Genomic DNA, 22,469 nt, shown 5'->3' on the forward strand with positions numbered 1-22,469 from the left:
AGGTGGGTCTGATTTACCCCCGAGAGCGGCCATGCAGGGGAAGGACAAGTCCTGTCCTGACCCGGCCCGGCGGGGACTTGCAGCAAGCAGGAGGTCAGATTTCACAGGGAAAGCCTTATTTCACAATCTGTGACATGTTTTTTCACAGCTGTGAAATTGGTAGGGCCCAACTTATGAGAGCAGGACTAGGGCCCATTCAATCAGACTTCTTTTGAATTCTGTAAAACTTCATTTTCTTCTGGGCTTTAATAAAACATGTTAAGCATTTAATTAATTTTGGACCACACCGTTGTGCCAGATGGGCTTAATTTTTATTGCTGCCATTACCATAGCAACTGGTTGTTTTAATTACAGCTTTTAAAAACCTTCACAAATTACATACGCCATCCTCTGCAAGTGGTGATAGTAAATCTGCAGCTACCATATTTGTCACCACTTTGTATTATGTAAGGAGGTGCTTCATTATTTTTTCCTGAGAGATGTGCAAGATGGTTCCCATTATCTTGTGAAAAGAGCAAAACAGCTGCTTGAGTCTTTTGCAAGCTTATGTGAGCTTAAGAAAAGGCTACACTTAATTACCTCCCTCAGACCTCAGCAATCCTAAGAACAGTAATGTACTAGCTAGAACTGCTGTGTAGTACTGCCCTCTGCTGAAGGGCATTAAAATGGCCATTCAGTGAGTCATAGACCCTATATTGTAACAGCTAAAGGAAATTCTTCTCTAGGTAAAGGGATTGTGCTTTTGGAGCAAGAGGATCAGAGTTCTAATCCTGCTGCTGCAGTGACATTCTCAATGGCACATAGTGACAACTAAAATCCTAGGTGGTCACAGATTTGTTAAAGAAAGTTTCAGAGCTGGTGGGTAGCAAGAGGATTTTTAGCACATATTTTATGTATATGCTATGTATACTCGTCCCACCTCAGTGCAGAGATCTCTCTTTTCAAATCCCTTCTAGCCATTTCTATTATTTGAAAGTCCAGTGGTTGAGAGATCAGAACTGGCCACACAGGATCCGTTAGACGGCTCCTCCCCTAAAATCAAATAGCTAAGTTGATGTGTTGGTTTTCCATTCTGACATTTAAAAAGCTCATGTCTTCTAATCGAAGAGCCACTGCTCCATTCTTACTATTGGGGCAACAGGAACAATTATATTTTTATGTAAAAATGTAATACAGCTGTAATTTTTTAAAAAAATTATATTTCTGTGGTCTCCCAGCCTGTGTTTTTCTGGTTTTATAAAGCACTGTTTGGGAAATCTCAAGAACCAGTTGCCAATTGTTTGCTGCTCTTTCAGTCAATTCATGAGCACTGTTAGTTATTTTGTATTACCATAGCACCTATGAGCCCTAGTGAAGGTCCAGGACCACACCGCACTAGGTGCTATACAAACAGAACACCCCCCCCCCCACGAAAGACTGCCCCTGCTCCAAAGAATGTACAGAATACCAGAACAACAAAGGCAGAAGACAGATTTCAGAGTAGTCTGTATCCGCAAAAAGAAAAGGAGTACTTGTGGCACCTTAGAGACTAACAAATTTATTTGAGCATAAGCTTTTGTGAGCTACAGCTCACTTCATCGGATGCATGTATAGTATGTAACAACCTCTATTCCCCTTGATCAAGTGGTTTGATTTTTAATATTCTTTATTTGCTGAAGGATGATAGTTCAATAAGTAGATTTTAGACTCTAAAATTTAGGTCAGCGTTCTCAGTTGACAGAACAACTTTGTTTTACCTGAAATAGCAGCTTTGGGCTGCTGTAGTTTAAGTGGAATACACAAACCTAAGTGGATCAGTCCAAGTATAATATGCACACAGATGTGTGTACTCTGATTCCCTCCATATAGTCAAAACAAAGCCTAGAGAGACAGTGAGGAGTTTTGGATTTAAGATTTCCTGGATTTTGTAAAGCTCACATCAGGAAGAGGACATTGCTTCAGAATATAGAGCATCTCAATACTGAAAGATTTGACCAAAGCTGGATTTGATCCTTTAATCCAGTTGATCAACTGTTTGATTTGGGGATTTCTTTGACTAGATTTCCTGTGCAGAGTTTCTCTCTTCTGATAGCAAGAAATTCTATTTCTATATGCTCTTTAAATTAATCAGATGAAAGGAAGATTTAACAGTCTGATATTTTTATCATCAGATATGCAACACAAGTCAGGCAGTGTTATTAATGTGCGTTAAATGATTTGGTTATTCTGACATGGCTGCATTGATTGCTAGAGTAAGACGTGTCTGGGTTTCACAACATATGAATTTACTCATTAGTCCCTTTGTCATGGTTGAAGGAGGGTAGAATTGACAAGATTGTACTGCTAGGAAGTTGTAGGTAGAGTTGTCATCTGCTAGCACCAGAAGCTTTCAGCCATAGGCACTAGGATTAAAAGCACCATGGGGGTCATTTCTGACAACTCAAGGAGGCCAAAGCCTTTTTTCCAATTTGTCAGCATAGTTAAACATGGAAGAGAGCACGGCCTCCACTACTTTGTCCAGTCTAATGCTAAATGCCCCAAGCAATGTGACCTCCTCCCTGGGAGGAGATTTCACAACCTAATAGATCTCACTGTTGGGAAGTTCAGCCACTCAGCCTATATTCTCCCTTTTAGTTTCATTTTAATTAAACCCCTGTGCATCATATTAATCACCTGGAGAACTAGCTCTCTGGACTTGTATATTGAATGCATTTCTTCCTGGAGCCTGAAAAGAAAGAATGGTCCTGGATATCACAGGGAAATCCTCGGCCGTTGGCCAACCTATACATCTACTGGCTTAGTTTTAGGACCAGTTCTTCCTCCAATCAAATAGGTCAGACAGCCCCACTGTCATTTCTGTCTAAACCTCTAGGATTGTGTGCCGATGAGAATTTATTCTCTTTCATGTGCAGAAATTTATTGCTGCGGGTTGCTGAGTTCCAGGAAAAGTGACTGCACAGGCCTACCTCCATCAATGCTGCATAACCCAGATGCTCCTCAGTCCAGAGGGCAGTACAGAATAAAGATGAAGGGAAACATGTCCCTGATCTGCTGGTACAACAAAGGGCATTTTCGTTTTCTCACTAATGCCTATTCTCCAGTTCAACAAGGTGAGCAGTCAGCAGTATCACTACAGTACTGTGACCAAGTTTTTGCAAAATAAGTGACAAGGCAAGATACGACACGTAGTAAGTTTGATAACCCCAGACAAGAAGCTTGATAATTATCCTAGATGATCATTAATGCTACAGTTTATTTCCATTGTGTTTGCTCTTGTCCATAAAGTACTAGTTAATCTAGTTAATTAGCAGTGGCTAAAAGTTTTCTGTATGTCAACTGATGTCTTCTCTGCATAAAGGTTAAAAAAAGCTTACTAATGCTACCAGCCAATAGTTACTCCTTTAGCTGGCACAGTAGAGAGCTGTTCCTTTTTGGTGTTATACATATCCCAGCTGACCTGTGCTGGTGTAGAGAGTTGTAACGGAGGTTAAAATACTATATGTAACAAGGTGTCTGATGGGATAATTTCATGATAAGTCTTTGTAAAGAGTAACTCCTAAATGCATAAAAAATTTTGGACCAATAAGAACCATACCAAGTATTAAAACTCTTTGACCAGATTCTACAATTAGTTTCTCCTATGGATTTAAAAGCCATTCGTCACATACAAATGTTTTTTGTCAAGAGTCTTCCCATTGCATACTCAACTGATGGTGCAGCTGCTTTAAAAAAAAAAAAAAAAAAAAAACACACCACCAGAACAGCCAAAGATATATTTGGGAATGGTTTAGATTGTGAGTAGTTTCTTGAAGACTCAGCTGAAATTGATCTTACTATAGGAGGGTTTTTTTAAGGGACTCAAAGATTTTTAGGCATAGTGTAGGTTTTGAAAAAATATTTACAAAACCCAACATGAAAGGACATTTAAAAAAAAAAAAAAAAAAGTGGTTCGTCCATTTAGAGTCTCTTGTAGTTCTATTGCCCAAAGTGAGTAAAATACAAAAAGCAAATTATAATTGAAGAATGTTAAATATTTACAAATTTAAGGTGCTACTGCTTACAAAGGAAACTTGGTGCTTAATCCGCATTCTCAAAAACTTGCACAGAATTTAAGGTATTCAGGTGCCAGTCACAGTAGTCAAGTGTTGCATAACCACACCATATGGCTAAATCTCACAGGAATTGGGGGTTCATTTATCAGAACTCATCACACATCCTAACCTTTATACAATGAGCTAGGGAACTGGTAACTACTTTGAATGCTATTATATGTCACAAGAGAACATTTATTTAACTAAAAAGAGAAGCAGATAACTTGAAAGGGTTGGCGTCTTAGGGCCCGATTCTAAAACCACACATGAGAAAGAAGTTACATGAGTAGCTTGATTGAAACCCATAGAATTAAATAAAGTTACTGTATATTTACAGAATCAGACTCCAAGACATCCTCAGTACAGAATTAGAGCCTTTCTAACAAGACCTTACATGTAAATTGAATTAAGTTCAACAAGCTAATTTATGGTCTTGCATATTTGGACAATGCAACTGGAGTAATTAAACTGAAGTCAATGAGCATCACCTGGTTCTCATGCACTAGCATAAAGTTGCTGTCTTTGGCTACAATTACAAAAAACAAGTTTCAGAAAAGAAAAATCTATTTATAAAGCTTAACAGTCACCACCACCTTTACAAATAAACTGGTTGAATGTCCCTTTAACAGAAGCAGAGCAGACACAGGCAACAAATTTTATGCATGGGTGTGAAAATCTGCACATGTTTAGAACCCATCTCAGTGTAAAGTCTCACATTGGTACATAGATGAGGCCAGAACCTCAGCTGGTATAAATTCATGTAGTTTCATTTACAGAACATGATCATGGTTTACAAAGTTTAGCCTGTATGGTATGCAAGATCTTTGAAGTACATATTCACCAAAATGCTTCACAGGGGTTCTTGATAAAAAGAACATTAAACGAATTGTAGCAGATTGAGAGAAAACAATGTGAGATATAGGCTAGGGAGAAAAGATAAAGGCTTCAGTTGAGATTTGAAAAAGGAGAGAGACTTACTGAGACTGGTAGAGGGTCAGATTGCCAGGTGGTGTAAATTGGCATCTCTCAGTTGAGGTGAACGGAGCAATGCCAGTTTATGCCAACTAAGGATGTGGCCCAAGAAGTCTCTTCCCAATGTCACGAGCACAGAAGAGAAGTCTTTCACACAAAGCGTGGCAAGACTATAGCAAAGCCATTGGTGAGCACGTGGATTGAGTGGGGAAGGAAGGAGGGAGAGACAAGTCAGCGACGTAGACTGGAATAATCAAATGGAAGGCAGCTTTGAGCTGAAGCGTGAGGTGAATGGGGGCCAGTGGAACAGTCCGAGAATGGAGCCATGGCGTCACAGCGTTTTGCCTGTAAAAGTGGGAAGCAGCTTACTACACCCAGGGGGACGTGAGAAGGAAGTTGCTATAGAGAGGACAAGAGCGAGTTAAGGCATAGATGAGAATTTCAGTAAAGGTGGAGGCAACAAGTAATGACCTAGTTACTTACTTTACATAAAATAAAAGCAGAGAAAGGGAATCTCACCCGAGTCCTGACTACAAACTCCACTCAAGTCTGTGGAGAGGCATTGCAGAAAAGTGCTCATCAAAACCAATCTATGAATCCCATTTTTAGATGTAGCATGTGAATTATGAAAGTTTTGAACCAATTTGTCATAATACATCCTCATGAATGCTAAAGACTGAAAGCCCTTTGTTTATAGTACTGCACAAATAAGTAACTTGCGTATTCTGCTATCAAACATTAAGTGTCGTCTCCACATTAAGAAACAAAACAAAATTCTGTTTTCTTAAACAAGTAATTTAAGGGGAGAAGTTTAAAAATTTACTGTCTGTATTATGGTCATGCCTATGTACTAGTACTAAACAGTCCCAGCTCTGGAGAGCATACAACCTAAATAAACCAGACAGACAAACGGCAGGGGAAAGGGATAGAACACAAAACAGAGGGAACAGAGTGATGGGGTGCAAATGGCACGTTAGTGCCACAATTTGTGTGGGGGGAGAGGTGTTGATTATGGGTGTAACTTTGGGTGGTGTTTAGGTATTTGGGGGTTAACTAAACAGATAGATAAAGAGAGGAGTCATTGAAGAGAGGGGGAAGGGGCAGGGGAGATGAAATTGAGGAACATGGAAGGCAGATGGAGTGAGGCTGAAGTGACCAGACCATGGGAGGGGGCGGGAGGGGTTGGGGCAAACAGCCAATCAGTGCAGGGTAGAGAACGACCAGCATCAAAACTGTGGAAGTAGCCCAGTGACGTGATCAATCCAGCACTCACTGTGAGGCTCCTTCTAACAGCTTCTCCTGCTGGCATGAGTCTTTGGCTGGCTCCCTCTTGCAGTGTCTTCCCTTTTTTCCCCAAATGCCACACAAATAGGAGTGGGCAGAGAAGGAATAAGTCACTGCATGGGTACTAGTGCCCCCAGAGTAGGCTCTTCCCTGCTCAGGTCTGGGCCCAGAGGGTGCTGTGCGGAGGAGCAGCTCTCGCTAGTTACGTTGAATTAGTTCTCTGAAATGTTTAACTCATAAAAGGGCCAGAACCTGGAAGTCTGGAGGGAAGCAGAATAATTTATTATAAAACAAACTGAATGACTTCAGCAGTTTACACTAGTTGAGGATTTTGGCCCTAAACTTCCAAATGCCCTTTACGAGAATTCACTGATGGGTCTGATGAGGGAAGGCATTGCAGTAGAATTATACTTCAGACCTTTTAAAAACTATGGAAATTCAGGTCTACACATTGCCTTACATCATGGGACTTTAAGGATTTATTAGAAGATATCTGTACAGCACACACCCCAATAGCAGCCCTTGCACACCACAGAAGATGAAAGCTGCTCCTAGTATTACCAACCCTACTGTTCAAAATCACGAGTCAGGGACTGGCTTAAAGTCATAATTTAAAAACAAAAAAAACCAACATTTGGTGTGGTTTTATTTGCCTTCTGGTGGCTGAAGCTTTAGCATGCGCTTGGGTCACATTTTCAAGCTTCTCTGTAACCGTGGCTCACTTTTCCCCCCCCCCCCTTCCAATAAAAGCTGAGATTCTCACAATCACATGATGCCAGGAGCTGGAGCATTAAGGGAAAACCACCACACGCACTATCATAAGAGTTGCGATTTAAAAAAAAAAAAAAAATCACAAGAGTTAGCAGCACTGCCCACCTCTCTCTACAACCCAGGAAAGAACAAGCAGGGTTTCAACACAGTACTTCCCTGGGAGCTCCACCAGGGGAAGGGCTACATAGGAGCCCTGTTAGCAAAGACACCTTATGGGGGTCTGCTGAATGAGCACATCATCATGTATCCTGGCCATGCCACCTCCCAGCCAGCGCTATCTACTGGAGCATTGTTGACCAGAGGAATTCCCAAGTCATTACCTAAGTTTTGAGCAATTTGTGCCACCCCAGCGTCCTTCTGGGGAACTTTGCTAGGCCCCCTCCTACCAATGGCTTGAACCAAGCCTGCGAAGTGCTAGAACAGGGGAGGGCAAATTACGGCCTGCAGGCCGGATCCAGCCCCTCAGGACTTTGGATCCAGCCCGTGGGATTGTCCCCTGTGGTGCTGCAGGCCCCGTGCTGCTCTCAGAAGCGGCCGACACTGGGGTCCAGCAGGGCAGAGGACTGCATGCGTTGTCCTTGCATCCAGGCACCGCCCCCCGCAGCTCCCATTGGCCGGGAACCGCAGCCAATAGGAGCTTCGGGGGAGGTACCTGGCAGTACAGCAAGGGCAGCGCACAGAGCCCTGTGCTCCCCCCACCCAGGGGCTATGCAGGGATGTGGTACCAGCTGCTTCCCAGAGCAGCGCTGCATGGGGCTAGGGCAGGCTGCCACCCCGGAGCCACTTTAGGTAAGCGGTGCCGGGCCAGAGCCCGAATCCCTCCTGCACCCCGCCCTCCAATTCCCTGCCCTGAGCCCTCTGCTGCACCTCACACCCCTCCTGTACCCCGTGCCCCTGCCCTGATCCGTCCTGCACCCCAACTCCTGGCCCTGAGCCCCCTGCTGCACTCCACACCCCTCTGCACCCCAATCCCCTGCTGAGCCCCCTCCTGCACCCCACACCTCTTCTCTGCCCCAATCCCTTGCCTTGAGCCCATTCCTGTACACCGCACCCCTCCCACATCCCAACCCTCTGCCCCAGCCCTGCATACAATTTCCCCACCCAGATGTGGCCCTCAGCCCAAAAAGTTTGCCCACCCCTATGCTAGAAGATAAACCTATTCACATTCCAGAAATAGAAACACTTAAACAGTCTATAATGGAAAATAAGACTGAGTACATGGTGCCCATGTAGCTGTAATCACATATTTTTAGAGAAAGTGAATGGAGGAAGGTGAATCAAAGGAAATTCTAAAAGCCAAAAAAGTTTCACCAAAAACACCTGCACTAAACAGATCTTTTACTTTCCAGACCTACTAGGGGAAAGACAATCTTGTCTTCACACAGTCAGCCAGATCTTTAAGGACTATTCCATCAAAGAAAATTAAAAACACCCTTACTGGGTACGTTGAGGACAATAAGAAATATTGGTTTCATCAGCTTTAAGGATTTTTTGCCCCTTGTCCCCCCATGTTATATTTACACTTATTATGCCTCATACTCTGCTCTGACAACATTTGGGACTCATTAAAATCTGTCACTCAAAGACTTTAAATAAATAGTCATATGGATCAGTCAAATATGACACCTAGTACGTGCTGTGAGTCTTGCATTCAAAACAGGGCCTGCCAAGGAGGGTGTCATAAGGGACTTGTCAAAGATAATGGAGGGAACTGGCCTTCTAGCCAAAGGAATTTAATTCTCAAGCCTGTAATCAAATCATGAGTAACAATTTTGGTCTGGATTTCTTATGAAGTAATTTAATGGTTTAGAAGATTCCGGAAAGACCAGAGAGCCAGGAGGATTCTGGCATCTCATCCAAACTGAGACAGTGACTAAAAGTGGGACCAAGCGCAAGGCACCTTAATCCTAGGTGTCTCAGTAACTTCAGCCAAGCTGAGCTGCCTTCCAGGAGGAATTAGGATAGTGCCTAGGACACAGTGAAGAACAGGGTTCCATAGAGCTAGGCACTGTACAGAGTGAGAGAGACCGTCCCCGCTTTGAACATTTTACAGTTTAAATACACCAGACAGACAAAGCCTAAGGGAAAAGAATAGAAAACACCTGCAAAGGGAACAGAATGATGGTTTGAAAACAGCATGTTAGTGCCACAGTTTTCCCCCCCAAGGAGTGATTCATAGATTCCAAGGCCAGAAGGGAGCATTGTGATCATCCGGTCTGACTTCCTGTCTAGCACAGGCCAGAGACCATCCTCACAATCATTCCTAGAGCAGAGCATTTAGAAAAACATCCTATCTTGATTTAAAAGTGGGTCCTTGGGAGGGTTTTAGGTAGGAGGGGATACATTTAAACAAAGACAGGGAGAAGGCAGGAAGAAGGGGAGCATGGAGGCAAGGTGGTGTGAGGGCGACATGACTGGGAGAGAGGGAGATGGAACAAACAGCCAGTCAACATAGCTAGTCCGGCCAGAGTGAAAACTGCAAAAAGCTGCCTGATGACATTAGTCCCTGGAGTCGCTGGGGTTATGTCTATGCAGCCCACAGCAGTGAGCTTCCCAGCCCAGAGTGACCGTGCTAATGAAGCTCATGATAGCACTGTAGTAATAGCTGTGTAGATAGTGCTTGAAGTTATGGCTCAGGCTTTGAAGCCCCACCTCCCAGATGGGTACCCTAACCAAAGGGCTACAGAGTCATTCTCACTCACACCCAGGCTCTCGCTCTCTGGCCCCATGACTATTTAAGTATTTATCCAGAGCAGAACGCTCATTGGGCCAGAGAGAGAACATAAGAGGGGGAATAGTTGTATAGTCTAGTGGTTAAGGAATCCACCTGGGAGGCAGGAGACCCCAGGCCCCGTCCCCTCGCTCTAATCATTCTTTAGTCATAGTGAAACAGCCTGAACAGCTTGAGATTGGGGGAGCCCCGTGTTCAAATAGGCCAGTAGTTAACAAATGCTCCTGAGAGGCAGGAAACCCCTGTTCAAATCCTCTCTCCTCCTCTGGCAGGGAGTGGGGAATTGAACCTGGGTTTTCCTCACATCTCTGCTCTAACCATTGGGCTAAAAATTATGGGGTAGTTGGTGGCACTACCACCACTGGGTGTTGTGTGTGGAGTGAGGCAGGCGCCTACCTCATTCTCACAAGAAATTAGTTAGCTGCCTAAGCTGCCTGACTTGAGGTGGCTGGTTACCGTTCATGGATCCTGAAGCAGAGCTAGGTAGCTCCTTGCAGTCCATATAGAGGCCCCTATCTCCAATGCCTCATTGGCATCTCCCATTAGCTAGCTTAGGCTGCACTCCACCTAGCATGCTGACTTTTGTGGATCACATTCTTAGGTGCCTAGACTCCCTGTGTAATGAATGGGGAGAGATAGGTGCCTACCTCAGCTTTGTGGAGCATGGTGGTGTTCCTCTGATTTTTTTCTAGGTGCCATGATGCTGAGGATTGCAACACCCTAGTCCCTCCGTGGATCCCACCCTAAATGTATATAGAGAAAATACTAGACTGTGCCAGATTTCTGCTCCAAACAGGAAAATGACCTTTGAGGCCCCCAAATCTACTGCTGCCTGGCAAATTGTATTGCCCCTTTGCTGAGCAGCAACAGGTATGTCAGCATCCCTGTTTGAAGCAGAACTCAGTGACGTGGAGTCCAGTATTTTCTTAGTATGGTTTATTTACAAAATGTGCACAAGTTCCATTTCCTTGGGCACGGGGTGGTAACAGAGCATAGACAAGTGCCTCCAGCAGAAATTTCATACACGACATCTGAAAATTAATTACAAATGCTTCTGAGTCTTCACCCCATCACACCAGGCAGGCCTGGACTGGACTTCTAACTATGCTTCATGAACCTCTCTCTTCTCCAGACCACTGGTCTCATCAGTTTCCTTGCAGGAGTGAGAGAGATCTGGATACAAATACAGTAGCAAAGATAGTGTGGAGGCAGTACAGCTGGGAAGAGGGGAAGTGTCTCACCCTAAGGATGAATCATGGTGAGGCAGGTGGTGTCTGCAGCATATAACACCAGCCTAAGACAGTTTGCAGCTGTGTCTGGCACCAGCTGTTTTGCTGGCATTGCTCCCTGTAGACCCTGCTACCTTAAGGCTTACACGTGCAACAGAGGTGATCATCACATCCCATGGTAACCACTGCTCTTCAGTACCTGCCAGTGTCACAGTCCATGAAGAAGGGCTAGACAAACTGTACACACCAGAATCCAAACGCACAGCATTCTGTCCCAGTGAATGAAAGCTGAACTTTTGCAAGTTCGGATTTAGCATGTCAGCAAGATAATGGTGCATCAAGAAGCAAACATCATCACATGAAGTCTGACCAACAAGTTCCCCACATGAAGGGCCCATAGTTGGAGCTCAGGAAAGAGTTCAAGTTTATGTTATGAGCATTTTTTTTTAAACCAACCTCTCTTGCATCTTCCACACAGCTGCTTTGGCATGCACACTACTAGCAAGGTATATGATACGATCTTCCAGGTGCCAGTTGGACTGAAGAAGGGTGGGGGAAGGAAAGCAAATTCAGGATCAACAAGGTTTATGTTCGGCATAGAAGTTCTAATGATTAATGGAGTCTTTCTAGTGCTGGCACCACTAAGTAGTTGATCTCAAATCCCCTTTTCAGACAGTGTATTATAGTGGGTAACACTGATGCTAACACAACAGTTAAGACTCAATGGCTGTGTTTTGTTTTTTTTAATTGATGCAGGAGTTATAATTAAGAGAAAAAGTGGCGAGATCCCATGCCCGTTGGCAGTAGAAGCTTTTGCTGCTCATCTTAGCTATATCTGCAAATATGACGACAAATACAGCAAGTAAGTGGGTGGGATGGTGTGTGGGTGAATCCCGTTACTGGAACATTTGAACCTTTTTTGGATTTTGAGGAAAGACTAGGAGCACAATCCTGCTCTCATTAAATTCAATGGCAAAACTCTCAGACTTCAAAGCAAGTGAAAGCAGGCTCTATATCTTTGCATATGATTTTCCTAAGGGGAGCAAGCTGCACTGCTGACCATTATCTTGGGAATTGGTGTAGGAGTTAGATATGAACAACAGTTCTGATCAAACTCAGAATATCTTTTCTTCCCCGCTTCACATCTTGCGTAATTCAGCAAAGCTGAACCAGATCCAAAACAGCACCGCAATACTCCTGTCCGTCCATTTGTCAGGCAAAACACCATGAGAATTGCATCCTTGGAGTATTTAAATGACATAGCTAGAGAGCCGTTTGAGAAAGAAAAACCAAGGTGGTAGTGGATCCACATTAGGTTTAGGCTAAAGTTTGGGTTTAGGGCCAAACCAGCATGTCTAGTGAACACTCAGTGCTCACGGGAGAGAGTTCTCCTGTTGGCATAATAAAACCACCTCCACAAGCAGCAGAAGCTATGTTGGTGGGACACACACTAGCGCTTAAGTCAGTGTAACTTGTGTTGCCCAGTGGGTGGAATAGTCACACCCGTGTGCGATATAAGTGGTAGTGTAGACATAGCCTAAGACTACCAGGTGTTTCTACTGCCTTTCAGTAACCTGTCAGTCACCAGCTTCACCGTGCTATAATCCAGCTGCTCCCAGGCACCAGGAATTAGTTACAGCAGCTTTGATGCAGGTCATAACTACAAGAGCAAGAGAGATTCTGTTTCTTTGCTAGAGCTGCCTTCTCTATCTCTACGCTTAGTGAGCATCAGCTGCAGGACTCTCCATAATTAGCAGCCTCTGCACATTCCCTGGAGCTGGGCAGGTCCTTTCACAGATTCTTAATTTCCTCCTTGCCTGTCTGGGGTTGTTTTGGTATCCTTGATTTTTAAGGGATATTATTTGCCTAAAAGGTCATTAAAAAACCCTGTTCATTACCTGTGCTACTAACAGCACCTTAATCAGCTGTACACAAGCTTTCTTGCCATGGACAAGTAGCTATTTTCCTGTGGGTTAGCAAAATTATCTTTTTTGCTCTGATAATCCTAATGACAAGAGTACGCGAGTAGGTTTTCTGCCTCACTTGGCAAATTTACATGACCATTTTGCTAAGGCTGCATGACTATGTGAGACTTCTTTAAAAATAAACTTTTCATGATTTAGGTGGTTTGCTTAGTGCTTTTTGCTCAGCTTGGATGATGACCCTAAATAGACATTTTTATGTATTTCCTTTCTGATCATACACTGGATCACAGGTGTATTTTGGCAGATAGAATTCAGTGAAGCACAGTTATGGCAGCCATTTTATGAGCTATATTTTATTACATCTATACATGGGGTGGGATCCATGAAAGGCGTTAGGTGCTTAAGTCGCAGGTTGAGTCCCAGTCTTGGGTCCACTGCAATCCACAAAACTTCCACTGAACCTTGTAGATGCCTAAACTCAATTGGCACCTAAGTTTCTGCCTCTGGGCATGCAGGCCGGTACCTCCCTCTAGGCATCTGCCTAAGCCCTAGGGCAAGTCACAAACCAGGGAAAGACAAGCGTTCAGCCATCTAAGTCATGTGAGAGACCTGATTAGATAGGTAGCCTCTGAGCACGTATGCTGGATTGGGTCCCATTCAAAATCCGGCCAAAGAAAGAGGCGGTGAGCTTGTAACTTTTAGTCCAGAAGTTAGAGTATGCCCCTGGGAGATCAGACCCCCACATTCAATTCCCTCCTCTGTCTGAGGCTTAGCACACATCCCTGCCATTGGCATCTCCCAAAGGCTAGCTTAGGCCATTCCCCACCTAGCATGCTGGCTTTGTGGATCACATTCTTAGGCACTGGTCTCTCCCCATTCCTTTTATAGGGAGCCTAGGCACCTAACTCAGTTTTGAGGATCACAGTTTGTTCCACTGATTTTCTAGGTGCCCAGAAGTTAGATGCCATAGTGTTCAATGTTGCAATACCCAAGTCCCTTTGTGGAGCTCACCCCTAATCCCTGTATACAACCGCCAGCCTAGCATTAGGTCTCAGTAATATAAGGGATAAGGAAACAGTTCTGCAGAAAGACGACAATGTGCAAGGTGACTGAATGGGCCCTCTCCTGTCTCTAAGGTCTGTTGCTTCCAAATACACATGAAGATTCTCAATAGACAGGAAGTCAGTAAAATGTGCCATTTTTAAAACAAAGGAAATGGGTTCTGGATAAATTCAAATTGCATCATGGTTTGGTTCAACAAAGAAAAGAATGCTTACTAAGCCATAAGCTTTCCCCAGGCTCACAGCAGCTGGTGCTATACAGCAAATCTGGATCTCTGGCTTTTGCTGTTTTAGCAGATGGACCTGGTTGTGATCTGGTGCTGAACCTGAAGCAGTTTTGAAAACTGTAACCAGAACACGGCTCTTAGAGCATTACCCACTTTCTCTGGGAGTTAGTACAGTAGATACTGAGGTGCTTAACTCCCACTGATTTCAGTGGGAGTTCGGCACCTAAATATCTTTGAGGATCTAGACCAAATGCCTCATTGTGGAGTACTGTAAGGGGAAGAGCTGCCTGCTGAGCACTATTTGGGGAATCTGTTTGGGAGAGAGGAGCAAACTATTATATTGTATATTACTGCAATAGTGGACTCCATTTTGGGCATTTGCCAGAAAGATATTGAGCAACTGGAGGAAGTTTAGAGAAGAGAAATAATCATTGGGACAGAGATTAACCGGATTCGTTAATACAAATTGGTAAGGCAATGAATAATGGGGGGGAGTCACAAGTCTACAAGTATGTGAAGGATGTGAACATCAGAATATGTTTATTTGGGGTGGTACAAGGGGATGAAGTAGGATTGATGGTATGAAGTTAACTGAGGGAAAATTTAGGCTAAATCTCAGGAAAATATATCTCACTGTCAGGAAACTTTGGCTATAGCATAGGTTGCCAAGGGAAGTGGCGGAAGCTCCACCACTTGGCACACTGAAAACTGGATGGAGACTGAAGGTACTGAAGTGACCAATCCTGCACTGCTAGGTGACCAAAACAGGCCTTTTCCATTGTGCATTTTTGCCCAAATGATGTGATCTATTGGCAACCCTGGAGTTAGGATTTTCTGATGGGGGCAGAAAAATGCAAGATAGACAACCAAACATTGCACCAAAAAGGGAGAACTGTCGACTCTCTCATAACTCTACTACCACAAAGAGTTATCAAACATATTGTTGTACATGTCCCTTAAGACAGTAACAATGAACAGCTGGTGTACCATCCCAATGAGAGCTCCTGGGCCTGTAGAATGTCTGAGGTCACTTTTCTTGCCTCCCAGCAGGACACATGTAGAAGGGTTTGAATGTTGATTATCTTTTCCCTCTCTCCCCCTTTCATAGGTATTTCATTTCTCATAAACCAAACAAGACCTGGCAACAAGTGTTCTGGTTTACCATCAGCATTGCCATAAACAATGCCTACATCCTGTACAAAATGTCAGATGCCTATCACGTGAAAAGGTACAGCCGGGCACAGTTTGGTGAGAGACTTATAAAGGAGCTGCTGGGCTTGGAGGACACCTCACCTTCTCATTGATGCATTATTCCTTGTGGCTTAGGACTGAGGTGGAGGGGGAGCAGAAGAGGAGACCACAGCTCTGGAATGTCAAAGCAGGGAATGTCATGACATCACCAATGCCGCTCCCTATAGAAAAATGACAGTGATGCCAGTAGAGGGGTGGAGGCGTTGTTAAAAGTAGAAGCTGGCTGTTGAGTGTCCTACAGAGAGAGCCACAGGAAAAGTCAACACACAACTGCATCTGTGAATGCTCTGCGAGTACCTGTCCATCCAAAAAGATTTATGTTAGTAGCCATTTGTCTCCCATATCTGTTGAACAGGGTCATCTTGTAAGGCTTACCACGAGCTTGCCACAAAGGGATGTAGCTCAGTGGTCCTAGGTGGGCATTACAAAAACTCTGCCTTGTCTGGAGTTCTTTAACTGTGGGACAAGCAATGTGTCATGGATGACAGTGTCTGACACCTCGTAAGGAATCATGACATGGTTAAAGAGAAACAACATAGATTTATATGTTCTTCACACATATATTGACAGATTGACCTGTAAAAAGCAAAGACAGCCAAGACTGAGTAACAGTTAAGAGCTTTTTTTTTTTTAAAAAAAAAAAAAAAAGTGTTAAGGCAATCAGATTGCAGTACAGGAATAAAGAGTTTAGGGGAAAATTAATCATACTGGCAAACTTAAAAAAAGTTGGAGTGAAATTTTAAAAATCACAGGGAAAGCTGAATTGATGCATAAAGTTTAACAAATAAATGATCATACTGCCTGCCACCACAGCTTCCATATTGCGTGCAGGGTGAAACATCTCAGAGCGTAACAACTAAAACAACTAGATTTTCCTTGATTTCAGTTGTAGCTTCAGGTTCTTCTAAGTGTTGCTTAAGATCTACCTTAAGGACTGTTTTACTTAAATTTCTATGGATATTTTTCATTCCCCCCCCCTTTTTTTTTTAAATATCAAGACATTTTTCATCTTAGATCTTCATTTCCTATTAACACACATTTGGCAAGAAAAAGTAGTTCACCTAACAGTGAAAACGCAAAATGCACTGCTATTGGTGTTCTGTAGAAATCCTTCTTAGAATTTGAGATGTGTCACAGTAGCTGTAGTTTTGCAAATTATATGTTTAGAAAAATAGTGTCAAAAAAAACCTGTTCAGGTGCAACCAACCAGACATTGCCATCACTGAAGCAGAACAAAACCCAAATGCTTTCCTAGTTCTGAGTGACTCTCTGGAAGTTAGAACCGTTAAGAATTAGTGCAATCTGGTGCCAATGCCCAGTATTGACAAGACTGTGCTGAAAACATTCAGCCAAGCAATACTGGGTTCCCTGCCACCAGGGCGCTTCAGTGGGGAAAGCAAAAGGAGACAGAGGTCTGATAGCAGGAGGCAAAACCCCAGCACTGGAGTAAAATACTGCTCTTCCTTCATCACATTATAATTGATCGATTAAACCCACAACCCAGTAAACTAGGAGACATACTACAGTTAAAACTTTAGTATGGTAGAACATATGGGAATGCACTAATTTACAGGGTACAAATAATATGCAACTTCTTTGTGGATGGTTTGGGCCAACTCCCACTGAAGGCAATAGAAAAGCTCTCATTGACTTCGATGGGAGTTTTACGTGCTAGTCACTGCTCGTTTTTTATGGGGCACAAGTAGTAGTTCCAAAATTTGGATTTTGTTTGGGGGGGGGGAGGGGAGGGGAGGGAAGGGAAGAGTTTCACACAAACTTTACTTGACCAGAGAGGTTTTCATTAGTTCAGAAGGGTTTGTTTTTAAAATTTTCCACTATTTGTGTCCCAGAACACAACTGCCTCCTCCTAGTATAGGAGACCCTTTCAGTGAAACTGGCCATAAAGGGAATGTGGGTTTGAGCAGCCTAAATTCACTGTCCATGGGGCATAAATGGGGAAAAGATAAATGTCAATTGGAAAAAACACTTATTTCCCCCTGGCATTCTGAGAGACATAGAAGAATTTTGAAACTGTTATCTTGCTTGTGCCCCATAATTGCCAGCAAGGTTATAAGAAGCAATAAATGGTTAGGAAGGCTCTAGCAGGGGCGGGGTGATACAATTTAGAAGCCCAAATATGGACAAGATCATTCTCTTGGGCTGGAGGGTGAAAACTGTTTCTGCCAAATTCTTCCACTGCATAGTGGAGTTTGCTTTTTCCCCACCCAACCCTCAAACACAGCAGGATGCTTGGCACCCAGACCTCACCAGATGTGTGCCTAGCCTCTGAGACCTTATCGATTCTTCCCCCTTTCCAACTACCAGGCTATGCAAGTCCAGTAGATCAATGCTGTCAGGATATTTCTCACACATGCTCCTCTCCCACCCCATCATGAAAGGGGTTTCTAACGGGTGTGGGGACCTTACAAAAAGGCATTCCTCTTTTTGCATGGAAGCCCTATGGGGCTCAAAGGGGAAAATGCATGTCCCCCCATTATCCTCCCCCTCCTCACGGTGATCTCTAAATCCACTCTCAGCCCTCTGGGAAGACAGAAACATACCCAGTTCTGTGTAGGAGGAAGATCTGCATGGAGAGTCACCTCCATCCAAAAGTTTTTAGCAGAACATTCCTCTCCATTATTAGGCCTAGAGCCACACTGGACCAATTAGTTCATGTGTTGTATAGGGGCATCATAACAAGATAATGCATTTTCTGTGCAATAAAATGGAACAAAGGAGCAATTGGACACTCAGGGATAAGACAACGATATAGAGGTAGAAGAGTTAATGCAAACAAAAAAAAAGTATTGGAAGAGACATAGAACCTCATGCTCAGGCTTTACACCAATCTCTAATTAAGGATTAGGATCAAATCTTAATGGAAACTAGATTATCCCATATTTTCTTACTATGGGGTTCTTATACCTTGCTCTGAGACATCTGGTATCGTCTACTACTAGGGACAGGCTACTGGACTAAATGGACCTTGGTTTTGATCCAGGCTGGCACTGCCTCTATATTTCAGTCTAACAGTAGTAAAAGTTTTTTGGTATAACAGGCCATGCCCAGTGGTGCCACTTTATTCCCTATTCATTGTCAGCACAACCCTACATTTACATTACAACATTGGCTTTACATATGGCCATTCAAAGTGCATTGGTTTTAACACTTTCATCACATAGCGGCAAAAACATCTGTTTCACAGCATGAATTTGCTTTCTAGTGTTATCACATCAGAGCACCATCATGTGGTACTGTTGGTTGTAGACCCCCAAAGAGATTTCAAGACCTGTTTTGTTTGCAGGGAAACTGGGCTCAGCCCAATAGAAATTGAAGTAGTCGGTTTACCCAATACTACACCGCAGTTGGCAGAAATAGATTGATAGAGTGCTAGTAACTACCACCTATCTCAAAGGCCAAAATATTCAAATAGACTGTCTAAAGCACGGCACAGAAATACATTTTCAGAAGTGCTCAGAACCCACCACTCTCAACCACTAAAAATCTAGACCCTCGTCATGATGCCTGACTTTAGGCCAATATTTTTCAAACGTGGTTGGCTAAACTATCATGTAAAGAGTAGTTGACATGCTCATTGTGCCCTCTAACTTCAAAATTTATTCTGAAGAGTTGGTGCTAGTTACATAGCTAGAATTACCAAAAAAAAGAATATGGGGATGAGATCTGGTTGGAGCTTTCATAAACAGACAGCTTCCCCATAGCAACCGTCTGATCATAGCAACCTTCCTTCCTTTGTCTGCAGTGCAAGAACATTGCTCAGAAAGGGTGGGCTCAATCCTCCAACATAGAATATCTGGGTTGGAAGGGACCTCAGGAGGTCATCTAGTCCAACCCCCTGCTCAAAGCAAGACCAATCCCCAACTAAATAAAGCCCTGGCTGGGATGGTCAAGCCTGACATTAAAAACTTCTAAGGAAGAAGATTCCTCCACCTCCCTAGGTAACGCATTCCAGTGTTTCACCACCCTCCTAGTGAAAAAGTTTTTCCTAATATCCAACCTAAACCTCCCCCACTGCAACTTGAGACCATTACTCCTTGTTCTGTCATCTGCTGCCACTGAAAACATTCTATATCCATCCTCTCTTGAACCCCCTTCCAGGTAGTTGAAAACAGCTATCAAATCCCCCCTCATTCTTCTCTTCTGCAGACTAAACAATCCCAGTTCCCTCAGCCTCTCCTCATAAGTCAGTTCCCTAATCATTTTTGTTGCCTTCTGCTGGACGTTTTCCAATTTTTCCACATCCTTCTTGTAGCATGGGGCCCAAACCTGGACACAGTACTCCAGATGAGGCCTCACCAATGTCAAATAGAGGGGAACGATCATGTCCCTCGATCTGCTGGCAATGCCCCTATTTATACATCCCAAAATGCCATTGGCCTTCTGGGCAACAATGGCACACTGTTGACTCATATCTAGCTTCTCGTCCACTGTAACCCCTAGGTCCTTTTCTGCAGAACTGCTGCCGAGCCATTCGGTCCCTAGTCTGTAGCGGTGCATGGGATTCTTCCATCCTAAGTGCAGGACTCTGCACTCGTCCTTGTTGAACCTCATCAGATTTCTTTTGGCCCAATCCTCTAATTTGTCTAGGTCCCTCTGTATCCTATCCCTACCCTCCAGCGTATCTACCTCTCCTCCTAGTTTAGTGTCATCTGCAACTTGCCGAGTATCTCCCATAAGGATCTGAGCTTGCCAACTCTCACTGATATCAGTGGTAGCTAAGAGCTTTCTGCACCTCACAGGAGGTCCTCAGCACTTTATAGTAGTAAGCCCCAGACTAACTAGATGCATTGCACCTATTCTCTCAGTGCTTGGGCCTAACACAGGGTCTGATGCAAAACCATCAGTCTTTCCAGTGACTTCAGTGGATCAGGCCCATCTACTACAGAAACTGCCTTTTAAAAATAAATAAATAAATAGTTGGAAAATAGTTTTCCACAGGCTTGTTCTGCTCACCATACAGATTGCATGAGCTAAAATTTTACCAGGTACTAGTTTTACCTCAGGGATTGGCTCCTGAGTAGTTCTCCCTTGATTTGGTGTTGACAGGCCGATTACACGGTGGCTAGCTGATTATTATAGGGAATTACATTTTTTCCCCCTCCTGCGTAAAGGAGGGAAACTGAGACAGAAGCAAAGTACTGCTTTGCAATGAGTTGCAGCCCCCACTCCCTCCCCTAAGCATCTCCCATGACCTTGAACTGGCTTCCTTAAGATGCCTAGACATTCAATAAAAGAATAAAGCAAAAAAAAAAAAAACGCAACCCTGTATAAAATGACTAAAAGCTAGGTTTTACAGCCTACAAGCAAAATTCACCAAAGTAAAACTTAGCCTATGCCAATAAAATGACTGTGATCCACATCATCTTTCCCATTATATTTATCTGTGAGGAGGAAGGATGGGGAATATTGTGGGGTTTGGTTTTGTTGTTGTTAACAAGCATCTCACTGTTTCTCTTTAAATATTACAAAAACCTTTTCTTGGTTAAAACAATTTAGGGTCCACAGCAGTTCAGACCTCATAGTGTTGCCGTATATTAGATTTTGCAATTTCCCGCACCCGACCACAGAAATACATGGCTGTTCCTTAGTTTCAGAAATCAATAAAAGCAAAGGGCTAAGTGTCAGTGCAGGAACACTGTTGATGACAACCTTGTACGAGCATGGGATGCCAATGACATTGTGTAAACATGGTTTGTGTGATGGCTTGTACCATGAGATTGGCTTGAGGATACTTAACCATACCCATTCTGGGAAAAGACCTTAAAGCTCAGCATTAATTAAAAACTGAGGGAAATGCAAACTACTTGAGATCAGCTTCTCTCTACCTCTCAGAAATGGACATTGAAAGTGGAGCAGATGAGGGGAGGGAAAGTTGTCCCTCTTCTGTTAAATTTGTTTTCATTCAGTGTTCAATTCCTAGCATTCGAAATTCTTTGTTCACTGCAGCATGCAGACTGCTTCAAAGAATTGAAGGCAGACAGTGTGATATGCGGACAGCATTCTATGCATAGCACCTCTTCCAAGGAGTTTTCATGTCCTGTCAAGACAAGTATTTGACTAAAGGTTCATTACAGTGTGCAACATTTATATAACGTTCACTGAAGCTAAAAGCCAGTGTCAAATAGTGTCGTATTATAGCTTGCGCCACCATGGAAAACTATTTTAAGGGCTCACTGGAACTCTGACCCAATTGCTTTTTATCTCAGCCCATTTGTGCACTTGAAAAGAAAGGGAAAGATTTAAAGACATCTCTCCTGTTTTTCTTTTTGCTCAGTGGTTCTGGCTACGTTCTGTCTAAGCATCTCTCTTAATCCTGGTCTCTCTCTCTTTTTCCATTAACAGATATTTTAAGAACCCAGATTTCTCAGTATCACTAAATAATTGATTCCGCGATATCATTTTTTAGTTTCTTATACATCTCACAAAGGACAGAAAGACATTTCTCTGTTTCCACGGTTACACAAAGGCACTGACTCAAAACCAGCATTTTTCATTCCTGACCTCCAGCAACCCTTACTTTGCTCCTTTTAGGACAGAGGTTTGTTCTTCTAACAGCTACCTAATGGGTGCTTTCTTGAGTTGGCAGGTTGCCTCTCTTAGGGCAATTTTATGCTTCCTTTAGATGTGTCACGTCAGGAGCTGATTTTAGTGGTGGTTTCAGGAATACATTGCACTGTAATATTTTGCACTTCTGTAATGCCTTCCATTTAAGGATCTTGAAGTGCTTTAGAATATGAACATTAATTAGCCCTCACTGAACCCCTGTGAAGGGGGCAGGAAGTATCAACACTCCCCATTTACAGATGGGGAAAACAGACACAGACAGGGTAAGTGATTTACCCACAGTCACAAAAGAAAGTCTGTGGTAAAGCTGGGAAGTGGAGGTGATTCTCCCAACTCCCAGTCCTTAGGACTGCATGTGATTTT

General features: G+C 43.4%; 1 protein-coding gene and 1 long non-coding RNA gene across 2 annotated transcripts in view; one reads left to right on the top strand and one right to left on the bottom strand.

The window, feature by feature from the left end:
* The window catches only part of PGBD5 (piggyBac transposable element derived 5), an 89,463-nt gene extending 73,387 nt beyond the window's left edge, over positions 1–16,076 (top strand). Inside the window, exons 5-7 of the mRNA XM_038396811.2 lie at positions 2,892–3,089; positions 11,814–11,919; positions 15,379–16,076. Coding sequence (XP_038252739.1) covers positions 2,892–3,089; positions 11,814–11,919; positions 15,379–15,574 — 500 coding nt within the window. The 3' untranslated portion in view covers positions 15,575–16,076. The remainder of the gene's footprint in view (positions 1–2,891; positions 3,090–11,813; positions 11,920–15,378) is intronic.
* The window catches only part of LOC119853585, a 56,973-nt gene that overhangs the window by 25,508 nt on the left and 8,996 nt on the right, over positions 1–22,469 (bottom strand). The gene's annotated exons all lie outside the window — the stretch shown is intronic.

Source organism: Dermochelys coriacea, chromosome 3, assembly GCF_009764565.3.
Source record: "Dermochelys coriacea isolate rDerCor1 chromosome 3, rDerCor1.pri.v4, whole genome shotgun sequence".
Taxonomy (NCBI): domain Eukaryota; kingdom Metazoa; phylum Chordata; order Testudines; family Dermochelyidae; genus Dermochelys; species Dermochelys coriacea.